We start from the raw sequence: 14,608 nt of genomic DNA, 5'->3' as shown, positions 1-14,608 counted from the left end.
ACGTTTGCTCTCCCGTCTACGTGACCAAACATCTTTATATCTAAATCACGATTTCAAAAATAAGCTAAATAATTTTCACTATTCTACAATATGTAATGATAAAACAAATTAATAAAGTCAATAAAATCTTGAAAACAAAAACACTTGTTTCGAATAACTTAAATGTACTGTTAAAATTTCTCTCTGAACATTCGTCCGGTGGCATAATTTTAAAACGCTAACAGGCGGCATATGTGCAATTGTACCTTCATATATGTTGCATGAAAATCAGGGTAGGTATACTTTCTGTATGGTTTTTATTGGTCCGAACGTTTCAATACACTATTCAAACTAATCTGTTATGATTGTTGGCAGTTGCTATGTATGCCAAGCCAACAAACAGAAACAACATAAAACTAGGAAAAGCTTTGTGGTTTGCGTCCAACTTGTTTGCGACGAACATTCACATGCAAATACAACTTCTGTTATTTATGAAAATGATTAAAAAGCTTTCTCAATTATTGTTGATACTGTAAGTAAGGTGTTTTGTATATTTTTGCTACAACAACAAATTTATTTCTCTAAAATAAAAATTCTGTTTTATTTTTTGCCACGAAACAAGTCAGAGAACCAATGGACTAGTGAACAATCTCACTCGAATTCTTAGATGAAAACAATCGAAAGATACCGACTTTAATCTCCTTGTATTTTGTTTGTTTGTGCGTTGTAATTTATAACTTACTTTGTACACAACGAATTTATTTGAAGTATTTTCAGTCTGTTTCTACTTTTGTACGTTGCTGATTATATTACCATATTCATGATGTGAGCTGAATATGTTTTTCATCGTATTACGTTGGAAAGACGCAATGGATGTATTCTTGTATTGCCCAATTCTGAATCTTCATATAAACTCAAGAGAGATATTCAATTTTTATTCTGCTAAAAATGTCATGAATTCCAACGTAACAAGATTAAAATGAATTAAAATTAATGTTGAATGTTGAACAATTCAAAGAACTACATCAGTGATTTACAGAAGCTCTTAAATTACAAAAGTTTCTCAAAAGTTGTTCATTGTTCAAAGCAATAGAATTCACTAATGAGCTTTACTGCGAGCTTTTATGATAAACCGTTTGCTCATTGTTTGAATAACCCTCATTCAAAGCGAACAATTTATCACCAAACTCAACAATACCAGCTTCGCAAACAAGGTACCTCAATACCAAGCCGCAAACGAGCGTGACTTGCAAATCATGAAAGCATCCAAAGTGTTTGTTCATTCTGTGCAAACCGACTAACTGCCGCCAACAATAAACCCATGGCCCTCGTAAAGCTTCACTTAATGACTTGCAAGTTAAACAAAAAAAATTCCAAAATGTTTTTCGTTTGAAATATTTATGAACCAATTGTCGCCAACATTAAAATCATGGTCGGTCGTTCTTTAAAATATTTAATATAGATTTAAAAGGTTCATCGAAAAGTTGAGTAATTTTGGCTGACGCCTTTTTGTAGCTGGGCCTATCCAAAGCTGCGCTGACTCTGTCTGATTTAACGCTGAGGAGCAACGCATATCTGGATGGATACAGCTCTACCATATATGACAACACACATTACATTATATAACAAATTTTCAAACTTTTTTGGTTTTTATTGTTTGTGGATGATTTCGATGATGATGATGTCGCTTTGATTTCTCTCTATCATTCTCTCATTGAAAGCAATCTAAGATATAAGTTTCCACGAAACAAAATTCAAGAGAAATTGTGTACTTCAAATGAGGTTTGCTCATTAGAAACCCAGATTGAACAGAAATGCGAAACTTGATGGGATTTATATTTCTCGTAGCCTTCACAATAGACAGCAAAATCCGTCATTTTCACATTTATTCAACGTCTGCAGACGTAAAACCAATGTAAAAATGACGCATTTTACTGTTTGAGACAATGTCAGCCGCACTCGTTGAGATTAAATAATTTCTTTAAATTAAATAAGATTATATATCAAAGTTTCTCTTCCTCACCCAGATGTGAAACCAACCAAAACTACAAAAAGACAACTAGATAACTACAAATACTACTATAAAAAACCAACTATAAGTAATAATAAAACTTAATTTATAAAGTAATAATTAATAAATTAAAATTTGAGTAAAATATAATAAATAATAACTGAAACTCAGTAATAACAGTGGTAACTAAGTAAAATAAAAGTAGTAGGCCTAACTAAGTAATAACTGTAATAACTAACAGAAAATTGGAGACTAAAACTCAGCACAGCTAAAACCACCATCACACCTTTCCACCTCAACAACAAGGAAGCTGGCCGCCAGTTACGAGTCCCCTTAGATGGAACCCTTATCCGACATGACCCTTGCCCTACATATCTGAGAGTCAGGCCCGGATTTAGGGGGGGGCAGAGGGGGTAGGTGCCTCCGGCCCCCGACTTTTGAAGGGCCCCCTACGTGGAAAAAATGTGATTTTATGTTATTTTTTCTTCCTTTCAGCCTTTGAAGTTTCTGCAAAATGCTGTGCAGTGCTGGATTGATGCTACTGTAGACGCAGAGGTGGTTTTTGCAGGAGGGCCCCCTGATCTAAAAGTGCCCCGAGCCCCCCATCAGCTAAATCCGGCCCTGCTGAGAGTGACCTTGGATCGGAAACTCACGTATAGAAAACACTGTGACTCAGTCCGTGCCAAAGTATCAGCAAGAAACAACCTTCTCAGATGTCTAGTTGGGTCGACTTGGGGATCCAAAACCCCAACACTGCGCACTAGTGCCCTAGCGCTTGTGTACAGTGCTGCCGAATATGCTTCTCCAGTCTGGTGCCGCAGCACACACGCAGGAAAAGTAGATATCGCCCTTAACGACACCATGCGCATAATCGCTGGATGCCTGCGTCCAACTCACACAGACTTACTACCAGTGCTGTCAGGCATCGCCCCACCAAAACTATGCAGAGAGAATTCCACTATACGGCTCGCATTAAAGGCAGAGGTCAATGATCGCCATCTCCTCCACAATGTAGTCCTTGACGCACAACAGCTCACACGTCAACGCCTGCCTTCCAGGCGCGCTTTTTCTCGGCACATTGTGGCGCTTCATGAAGGTCACTTCGACTTGATGAAGTCATGGAGAGACCGCTGGGAAACCATCTCACGGCCCAACCAGTTTCAAGTCACACCAGACACTACGGTACCACCTGGCTCAGACCTGCCAAGAAAAGAATGGGTGACTCTGAATCGTCTCCGTACTGGTGTTGGTCGCTCCAAGCACAATATGTTTACTTGGGGATTGTGTGACTCACCAGCCTGTGTTTGTGGTGACTGTCAAGCAGCACAGCACATCATAAACCACTGTCCAGTGTTTCGACCTGCAGAACATGTGGATCTCATAGACCCTGACATGAAGACATTGCTCTGGTTGAAACAATTGGGAGATGTTGCCTGAATTGCTGCCTCATAAGCAAGAAGAAGTAATAACTAATATAACTAACTAATAAATAACTACCATAAGATAACTAACTACTATAAAGAGATAACTGAGAAGGTGAGAAGTGGTACCAGAATTGCCGCAAGTAAAACATGCAGGAACCCAAAGTTATTGTTGACGCAGATCACCGCATCGAATCCCAACCAACAAATCATTGATTTCTAACATTGGTTCAACGTTTGTATACATAAATCAATGTAAAAAGATACCGCTTTGTCAGCCGGAACGACTGACCAGCCGTCGCACTAACATTACCGGACAGTTGATCAACGTCGGAGTGCAAACGTCATCGCCGATGGACGATGTTTGAACATGAACAATGAATACGCGTAGAACATGGACGAGACATGAACAAACAGAACAAAGAACTTGCATAGAATAACATCCGAATGAAGATAATAATAATGATAAGGTTTTGTTAAAGCTATTGTCACTCTACAACAGGTAAAGTCTTTTAGCGACCGAGCTCATTCTTAATTTATATCAGGTTTACGGTGTCATCGCATTATTACGCGACTTATTCTCACTGCGTTATACAAGAACACAATTGGTGGGCTACAGTTTTCAAAGTTTTCGGTTTGACTTGACCTGGAATCGATCTCAGATCTACCAGCATTAGAGCCAAAGGCGATAACCACTCGGCATCTAAGCTGGTTGTCACAATCCTTTGCTAACAGCACATTGAAACTTCGTTATCGGCAGCATTGAAGTTTAGGTTGATACAACGTCGTCTGTCGTTGATACTTCGTCGTCGTCACACAAGTCAACCATGTAATGAACAATTTACGGATAACATCAATTTATTATAAAATAGGCTAACATCAAATAATTAACACCCCGTTAGATCAGTGGTTGCCCGCCCGACTGAAGATCAAGCAGCGCTGGTTCGGCTCTGGAGGTGTGTGCTTGAGCACTGCATTTCGGGACTGTTTCTCATTTAGCGGCACGTAGTGGATGGAATATTAGGCAACAACATTTCAACAATCAGAAGCTTTACTCTGTCAATCTCGGTAACTGGTTTTGCGTCAGAAGCCTCTACAAGTTTGCGAAACTATCAAGAACAACCAACTTTGTCAGTCCGAGGATAAAGGTTCAAAACCAAACCAATAACATCTTTCAAACGTGGATCCTTGTTGAGTTAAATGTGATCGCCATCAAAGTCAACTTAAATCGTATCCATCTTTAACCAGTGGCTCACCCACAACGTCCTTTATCTGGTGTAATATTCGAGCTCTCGTTAGTGTAGTTTTGCCTTGCAAACTAAGATGCAAAAATGCATCCAGATGTCGTGCCTCCTTTTTCATTTCTAGATGCTCTTTTCCATATGTAGCCTATGCTTTGCGAGGCAAAACCTGTTCTTTGTTACTTGTATCGTTTCACTTTATAGCCAGGCTAACGAACCGCAAATTGTTTGATTCTGATGGCGAGTTTAGTCTTATGATGTGTATTTTGTTACAGAAATTGTGATTAGATTATTATTATTTTTTGTTACACATTTAAGAAAAATAGCTGTCTTTGTTTAATCTTAAAATTAACTTGCAGGAAGAGGGTAGCCCACTACTTCTAAATACCCATTACCAGTATTTACAAATAGTATTTATCTATTAAAAGTCGGGCAAATTTTGAGGTAAAAATTGCAGAACTGGCAACCCTGAAAAACTTGTCAAGCATTGTCGGCACTTTTAGAGATTGGCAACAGTGCTTCCACTTTGAAGGATTTTATCCCGAAAAAGGGATTTTTCAACGCTTCGAAGGATAAAAAAGGGAAATGAAGATCGGAAGGATTTTTTAGGGATTTTTGACAATTTTATAAGGAAATTTTGTCTTAAAAAGGGAATTGTAGTTTTTAGTAATATTAAAGAAAATTTTATTAATATTTCCATTCAAAAGTTCTCAAAACGACTAGAATAACGATGATCAGCTGGTTCCGTCGCCACTCGCTATCCGAAACCTCCTCTCACTCTTTTTCCCATTCTCGCCTTTCGGTCACTTGATTTTTATTCTTGCCATTTTGGTAATTGGACGTGAGTGAGTTAGTTTTCAGGGTACGAAATGAGGGTGCCAAAACCACGTGTTCAGGGTACGAATTAGGTTGCACCCATAATAGGGCTAGCTAGGCTGTGTATACGACATGCAGGGCCTATGAGAAGGGGGTACGGAGGGTACGGCGTACCCTTGAGAGCCCAGGCCTGTGTTTGTTGGGGGGCCCGAAATTGTGGTTTTATAGTTTACTCGCAAAAATGTTTGGTTAAAACCATCCTAAACGATTGATTTCAAGCATAAAAGTTGTTATTCTTTAGTCTTGGGGGGCCCGTAATCTAGTAAAAGGGCCCAGAAAGGTAGTCGAGTGCTTTGTGAGCAAATTAGGGGCCCAAAGTGGTAAGTTATTGCTTTACGTGCAAAAATGTTCTGTTGAAAGCGCCCTAAATTAAATCATAAAAGTTGGTTATTCTCCTGTCCTGGGGGGGGGGGGGGGGGGCATAGAGTAGCAAAAGCAGGTTTGAGAAAACCCCATGCAAAAATCCCGGGTGTTTTTGTTTTTTAAAATCTATTTGACAAAGGTAGTTTCACGCTTATTTCACTTCAAAATGAATTTCGGAGTTAAAGCAGGAGCCGGAGAATACTTTCGGAGCAGGACCGGAGGCGGAGTCAAAAAAAGTGACTTCTCTCGTTCACCTCTGCTTGTGCTGGGCATGTGGTGAATGCAAAAGTTAATGAAAAAAGGTTAGGATTGGTCAGATGATTAGCTTGATTATACTTTAACAAGATGTTATGTTTAAGCCTTGAAAGAGAGCTTGGCTTGTACCAGATACATATAACACTCAGTAACGTTAACGGATTTAACATTGAACACACACAAAAAAAATATGAAAAAACTACTAAACCCAACGTTTTCGACATGACATAGTGTCTTCTTCAGGAATAATTATAAGCTACATCTAAGAGAAATAAAAAAATGAATTTAAAAATTTTACATTAAAGATGTAGCCTACAATAAGCCGCATAAGCGACACCTCTCAACAGCAGTATCCTACAGCACCATCAACAACTGACACACGAATTCAATGCAGGATACAGAAATTGGCGAGGGTCAGATCACATGATATGCACAAACAAAATAATAGTTTCATTCATCATCATCATCATCATAATCCATCGTCGGTTTGTTCCCCACTAGTGGGGGTGGCCGATTGTTTCCGCGCAGCAATTGTTTTAATCCCTTTTCTCCATTTCACTCTGTCCCTTGCATCTTCCTCCTTCAGTCCGACTTTTTTAAATTCATCCTTCACTTGTTGTTTCCACGTTCTTCTTGGACGACCGCGTTTCCTCTTCCCATCCACCTTTAGATCTAGTGTCTTTCTAAGAAAACTTCCTTCCTCCCTCCTTATCACATATTCACATGTCTATACCATCTTACTCCATTTGCCCTTGCCAGTTGGTCTATGGTCTCTCTCATCTCTAGCATATCCAACAATTCTTCAGTCCTTTTTTCCCTTCTCGTTTTCACCCCACACATTGCTCTCACCATTGACCTTTCCGTTCTTCTCAGGATTGCCAGTTCACTCTCTCTCAATATCCATGTCTCGCTACCATATAGCATTGCAGGCCGCACACAGCTCCGATATACTTTCCCTTTCATCCTTAGTGAAAATTTTCTGCCATACAACATTTCCCCACATTTCCTGAAATTTGCCCAGCCCAATCTTGCCCTTGTTGTCACCGCTGCTTCACATCCACCACTTCCATTTATCCGATCACCCAGATCATCATGGCTTTCCACTTCATTCCTTCCTTTACTGCACTTCCCACAAACAAAACACTTCGCCAATCTTGTTGCGGTTCTCTTGACATTAGCACATCTTGCATGTACCCACTTTCCACAATCCTTGCATTGCATTGAATTTCTCATCACTCTCTTGCCACATATTCCACAGGGATCTACTTTGCTTTCAACAACTGTTTCTTCTGCTCCACTCACCACCACTTTTGTTTTTTCAAGATTCACCTTCATACCCTTGGTTTCAAATGCTTCTTTCCATTTCTCAAACTTTCTCTCCAGTCCCTCCATACTATTACTTGTCAAGACCAGGTCGTCTGCATACAAAATTTCACTCAATAAGCCCTCCCTCACTCCTTCAGTTACAACGTCAACCACAATAGCAAATATCAGAGGTGCAGCCTGAATATCATTGCAGCCTGATACCATTATTGCGCACAGATGTCCAATTCTGCAATAAAATGTTGTGTGGTGTGCAATACGCGTAAGCAAACATCACACTTTTTGCCAAAGACAAAGGGGGCCCGGAGTGAGAGGGGGGCCCGGAATGACTCTTCGTACCCCCAGTGAAAATTTCTCTCAGAGGCCCTGACGACATGTATAATTGTACCGTATGGTGTACAGTGTACACACTCAGACTGAGTCAGCATCATGAATAGGCCTAGTATCTTAAAGTTTTTCATCAGTCTCAGATGATTGTGAAGACATTACCGACAAGGAGAAAAAAGAGATAGCCTCGCCTTATAGAGTTGAACAAGTTAGCGCATCAAGGAAAACCGAACTAAACACAAAATTAAATTTGTTAATTAATGGATAATAATTCGTTACTGCACATTTACCACCTGTATATTTTCGGTGTTAGGGATAAGTTAAAGAGCCCGTGTGGGAAAGATGAGAGTGGTAATTGGTAAATGATGTCCAGGACTCCAGGTGATAAATATCCCAGAACCGACTAACTGACAAGCGGTTTTTTAGCTAGACAGTGAACAAAGGAAGTAAACCATGTTATTGTAAAATATGTGCTGCTTTTGTGTAGCCTACTGTTCTAATTAAACAACGTTGCTTCGACATACCGTTGCTACTGAAAAAATTAAGCTAACCTTTGTAATTTATTCAGCAACTTTATCTTATCAGATTGGGTTTGTCAACTAAATCAGCCATGCTAGGTACTGCCTGCAAGGTTTTGTTTTTTTGTAGCGATTTGAATACTGTACGACTTCTTCAATTTACTGATTTTCTGTTCTTTCAGGTTAAAACATAACTTAGGTGAGATTAAAATAACTTTAAAGTTGTATTGGCACTTTTTTTACGGTACCGGTAGGTAACTTAAATAACGTTAAAAATAACCTCGCTTATGAAGAAAATTTTGAAGGATTTCCGACTGAGAAAAAAGGGATTTTTTAAGATAAAAAAGGAAACTGAAGAGGATTTATCAGTTGTCAAAAGTGGAAGCACTGATTGGCAAACATTTTGAAAGGGTATCGGATCATAATGTTTAAACTCACCTTAAGCGGCGAAACTAGTCCGAATGAAACTGGCAACCCTGACAAGCATTTAGGTGCACATCTTGGTAACAGCGCGCTACTTCTGTTATTGAATCATAATGTTACCCTCACCCAAACTTTAATCAGTAAACTAGTTCAAACGAAACTAGCAACCCTGACAATGGGTATTTAGAGGTAACGCTTGCAGGTCTCTGGCAGGGTTACCAGGTTGGCTTTTTTCAAGCCAAATTTCTCAAATCTGGCTCTTTTTTAAGGCCTTTGGCTGGAAGATTTACGGTTTGGGTTTTTTTTGTAGTTTGGCTTCTTTTTGGCTTTTTTTTAAATTTTGACTTTTTAACCAGTTAAAGTTATAGATTTTTTTTAAACTTTTTAAATACTGAACATATAGGCTACATCTGCAATTTTTCTCGTTGGTAATTCCGTAAAATCCTGACTAAGTGTGAACATCCCAGACAGCAAAATCTGCCATATTTATGTTGACTTAACATCTGCAGACGTTAAATCGATGTAAAAATGAAGGATTTTGCTGTTTGGGATGTACCCTAGGGTTCATCTTCAGGTGCTATGCATCGCGCTTGTTGGATGGCGAAGGCGATTTATGCAAAAAGCTTGGTCTGCATTAATGGTATCTGTCCGAAGAAATGGTTGGACCAGCCTTATTTAACTCTCGATTGTCTGGAAAGTAAAAAGCTAATGACGGCAACCATGTTAGATGAAACAGCAGAACGTCCATCAAGGAGATGAAGCGTCAAAGTAGATGCGTTTCTTGGCAATAAAGGTCTAAAACAGTTTTGCAACTCTAAATTCAAAACGGCTTCTTCAGCTGTTGGGTGTAGATGAAGTAATAATTATACTTTCAAAGGATCCTGCTCATTGGACTGAATATGGTGTATTTATTCAAGCTTTACACATAGCAAAGGGACTTTCAGCAGTCAATGACAGAGCAGAGAGAGGAGTTGCTGTAATCTAGGATTTTAACAAACTCCAACTAAAGATGAAGTCCAATTTCATTTTCTTTTGCAAGTTGTTACTGAATACGGTACAGGAAACTATTTTTCAAATTGCAACAAGAACAATATTGTCGATAATATCGCTTCTCGCAGTGCAGACCAGAATTGCATTTTGAAATGAATATTGTCACCAGTGTTCCCTTAGGTTCAAAAATTGAGAAAATAAACGAAATTCTGTAGACTGTTTTGTGGTCACAAAAAAGATTGTGAAATCAAGATTTGGACAGATTTCACGAGTTCTAATTTCTTAGAGGGAACACTGATCGTCACATATTTTTTATATACAGAGCTAATGCTATCATACCTTTTGTGTTGAAATGTGTTTTTTCTAAATAACTGCTTTTCTACTTAAAATAGATGCATTTACTGTTCAGAAAGTAGATAAGAAACTATGTTTTCTGCATCTTTTGACACAAAACCGTAGCCTACAGTATCTCTAGCTCAAGTGGTTTTTGAGATACGCAGATTTGGTATTTTGAGGGAAGGCACAGTAGCGTACTTTAGGGGGAAAGGCCACCGCCACCTCTAAATCAACTTCAAATTTAAAAAAGTTTGCAGGAGTTATTTTTTCTGACAATCTCACCATTTGAAAGGGTGTCCCACTGTCCCAAGTAAAATGCAATTTTAAGAGCCACCTTAATGTACACAAAAGTGAAATCGTGCAAGACTCAACTGATGACTTATAATTTTTTTCAAATATGATTCATGATTTCATGCCAGCACCAAATGTTTCCGCTTATATGTTTGGGTGCACCTTGCAAGGTGAAGAGTGTAATTGTCCCTCACGTCCTAAATTGTAAGTTTATTTTGAATGTGCAACAGTTTTCTAAAACAGGCTTTCTAGGTCTTTAATCATTATTTCACACTCTTTTTAAGAGTGCAAGATTTCTTACTGTTTAATACTTTAATTGAAGAATATTTTGAAGAGCCTTTTCTTGGCCAAACATACTTTTATTCTGGCTATGCTCTCTGCAGTGCACCCTATGAGGTAAAAAGTGCTTTGTACTGTTAATTCGTTCATTTAATAACACCAAATATGTGATGATAACTTGTTTTTTAGTACTTGATAGTCATGCTTTGTTTGGCTCTTCTCAAAAAATATTTGGCTTTTTTATTTTCATTTTGGCTGGAGTTTTAGTCAAGTTTGGCTTTTTTTTGCAATTTTGATCTGGCAACCCTGGTCTCTGGTTTAAATTTTAAAAAAGCAATTTAATCTGGCAACACTGTATACCAATGAACTGATTTCACCTACAATGTGGATAATATAGACCAGGGGTGGGCACACTTTTTGAATTAGGGGCCAAAATTATTTTGTTCTTAGACTGGCGGGCCAAGTGATCGAGCCGCCACTTACATATAGTTTGTCACACGAATAACAAAGGGACAAAAAAAACGGAAGATTAAATTAACAAATAACTGAAAAATACAACCAAAAAACAAAATCGAATTTAAATACGACGTCTGACAGGATTGTCAAGCTTTATTTTTTGCCAAAGCATCGAAATTTGGCATCATTTTGGTTGTGGCGATAGTCAGGATAGATTTGAGGTGCGCATCACTCAGCTGAGACCTGTGGCTAGATTTGTTAAAATTCATCAAGCTGAACGTCTGTTCACAAATATATGTGGAACCAAACAATACCAGCATTTTTTGTGCCACCTTTCGAATTTCTGGAAATCTGGTGTTGCTTAGCGATGCGTAAAACTCATTTAGCTTCAGGGCTTCGAATTTCTCCTTTAAAACGTAGTCACTCTGAAGATCGATCAATTCCAACTGCAGTTCTTGTGGTGCTGTTGCAGCGACTTGTGAAAGTGGAGCCGAAATAATCTGAAATGGTTTTTGGAGTTTTTCGAAATCAAGAAATCTACGGCAAAATTCGTGGTGCAAATCATTTAGTGATTTGCTGTATTTATTTGCATGTTTAGGGGCTTCTTTCATCGTCAGTAATGTGGGGAAATGAACAAAAGAATTGTTGGACATTTGTGCTGAGAATAAAGCCAATTTTGATTTGAAAGCCGTAACGCTTGTGTACATATCGTGAGCGAAGAGTTCTTTCCCTTGCAGCTTTGCATTCAGCTCATTCATATGTGTTAATATATCGACAGAAAAAGCAAAATCACAGAGCCAATCTCTGTCCTCCAGCTCAGGAAATTTATCAGCTTTCCCGATTGACTTCAAAAATGAGGTAATTGCCTCTTTAAGGTTCCAGACTCGTTTACATGCTTTACCCAAGCTTAACCAGCGCACATGAGAATGATAAAGCAAGTCCTGGTGATCAGAATCAATTTCCTCAAGAAACTTGATAAATTGGCGATGGTGAAGTCCTCTCCCTTTTATGTAGTTGATCAGTTTTACTACTGCCTTCACTACATGATTGAGCTGCAGTACAGATTTACACAGGGCTTCCTGATGGATAATGCAGTGCAAAAAAGTTATATCCACCCCAGCATTTTCCTCATTCATCTTATCTTGAAGTCTTTTTAGCAGTCCAACATTTTTTCCTGTCAAATTTGGTGATCCATCAGTGGTGACATTCGTAAGTTTGTTCCATGGTAATTTAAACCTGTCGATCACACTAGTGACTTTAAGAAAAAGGTCCTCTCCTCGAGTAGTCCCTTTTAACGACTCCATTGCTAAAAGTTCTTCTATTATCTCAAACTTGTCATTAATTCCTCTGACGAAAATCAAAAGCTGTGCCGTGTCTCTTACGTCATTACTTTCGTCCAGCGCTAACGAATAAAATACAAAAGAATCTGCTTTTCCTTTCAACTCGTTAGCTAAGTGCTCATCAATTTGTTCTATACGGCGAGTTACAGTTCTGCGTGATAAACTGATTTGTTCATATTTGCTTTTTGCATCTGGACACAAGAGACTTGCTGTCTCTACCATGCACTGCTTGATAAATTCTCCATCGGAAAATGGTTTGCTTGCTTGTGCTATTTTGAAAGCCAGTAAAAAACTTGCCTTGGTGATTGACTCAGAAACTGCACTCTGCTGAAAAAGAGTGCTTTGCTGAATCCGAAAATTTGCCACTAATCTCTGAGAAACGTCCTTTCTTTGCTGAGTTGACAGGCTGCTATGATGGTTTGCATGATTGGTGTCAAAATGGCGGCGGATGTTGTATTCTTTCAAAACAGCAACGTTTTTTTGGCAAATAAGGCATACCGCAGTTGATCCCACTTCGGTAAAAAAGTATTTCGTCGTCCACTCCTTTTTGAACACTCTGCGCTCACTATCGACTTTACGCTTCTTCGCTGCACTCATTTTAACAATATAATTTATTAACAACTTAGCAATGTCTATTTCGCTTAGCATTCCACACTGACGAAACTGTTGATAAAAACACTAAACTAAGAAATATGGTACGTTACTGGTTAAAAGCAGAAAGCACTGTTGCGTCAAGCGACGCACAAATGTACCTGTGACATCATAATGCTCTACATTCTACATTGTATCGCTATTTAGAGACAAGAGGTATCTAATCCTCCTATTGAAACTTCACAATAATAAAACTTGCAACATGTCGATAACATCCGGCGGGCCAGAATACAAGAGCCGGCGGGCCGGATTTGGCCCGCGGGCCGTAGTTTGCCCATGTCTGATATAGACGGTTACTTTATATTGTTAAGTTACTCAAATCGAAGTTACAAAAAATATTTATCTAATCTGGCAACACTTTTTAACAAGTAAGTTAATTTAAATTTTTAATGAAATTGTTTCATAAAACTAGATAAGTTTAAGAAACAAACTTACTTTTGTTGATTGTTGAACATTTATGTTGATGTTACGTCACCTGATGTAAACAAGCAGTTTGTTGTATTTTTAACTCAACCAAACAAAATCACTGGATGACATAATTTTATTGTAAACATCAACAAATAAATAAAAACATCAACGATCCTTGTGGGTGAGGTAACGAGCGATGTCAACCCGGATCTTCAACTTCTGTAAAAGACAAAGCGAATAATTGACGTTGATTTAATGTTGACACAATTAATTGTTATAACGTTGATACAACGTAAACAACTCTCACTTTATTGTCCAACCGATCCAATGCTTCTTGTAGCTTGGATCTTTCCTCCATGTTCGGATCTCTCCACCTCCCATCTCCATCATCGAGGGATCCCCACATCCTAACATCCTCCTCAATCTTGTGCAACACCTCGATGACGTCATCCACAGATAGGTAGTTGCCAGGGAGACCCATTCGAACAATCTAAACACAAATTAATTATGACGCAACAATTAAACATAAACAATTTATTTATGTTGTGACTTTTTGTTTATTTATTTTATGTTTACAAGAATTGTTAGAAAATGACTAAAATTGGAAACTCAAACTTACTTTGTAAAACTGAGACGTTAAAACAACGTAATGCGACGTTGAATCAACGTCTGACCATGAATCAATGTGTTGGTTATAAAAGTTAAACATGACTCACGGATCCAGGCATCGATTTGATCGCCTCCTTCCATGGATGGAATCGATTGGAATTCATTCCGCATCCGGACAGATCAAGGTATTCAAGTCGCGTCGGCATCGACTTGATGAATGACGTCACTGCATGGATGTCATTCTGAGTGTCGGAGGAATTCATCCATATCCTCCCTCCATCAAAATGAATTCCTGCTGTGACTGTCACTTCCAAGTCGTTGCCTTCCCTCAGAATCTTGCTGATGGCGATGATGGAGCGATCATCATTGTGATCTAACAATGCAGGAATAATATCAATCAATATTAGCTCGGCTAACCAGGTTGTAATCTAAAACCACAGTTTGGTTCGAACCATAAAATAAACAAACATTGAACACAAGTTGTTTACTAAAGAACAAAACATTAATTTAT

At 38.5% G+C, this 14,608-nt stretch overlaps 1 protein-coding gene across 1 annotated transcript in view; it reads right to left on the bottom strand.

Moving 5' to 3' along the window:
- The window catches only part of LOC145773987 (uncharacterized), a 59,319-nt gene that overhangs the window by 24,831 nt on the left and 19,880 nt on the right, over nucleotides 1-14,608 (bottom strand). The window contains exons 8-9 of the mRNA XM_082585116.1: nucleotides 14,205-14,470; nucleotides 13,796-13,978 (exon numbers count right to left, since the gene is read on the bottom strand). Of these exons, the coding sequence (XP_082441242.1) occupies nucleotides 13,796-13,978; nucleotides 14,205-14,470 (449 nt within the window). The remainder of the gene's footprint in view (nucleotides 1-13,795; nucleotides 13,979-14,204; nucleotides 14,471-14,608) is intronic.

The sequence above is a fragment of the Aplidium turbinatum genome, chromosome 7, assembly GCF_918807975.1.
Source record: "Aplidium turbinatum chromosome 7, kaAplTurb1.1, whole genome shotgun sequence".
NCBI classification, from domain to species: domain Eukaryota; kingdom Metazoa; phylum Chordata; class Ascidiacea; order Aplousobranchia; family Polyclinidae; genus Aplidium; species Aplidium turbinatum.
The sequence above is the reverse complement of the archived record's forward strand: the minus strand, read 5'-3'. Positions and strand labels throughout refer to the sequence as shown.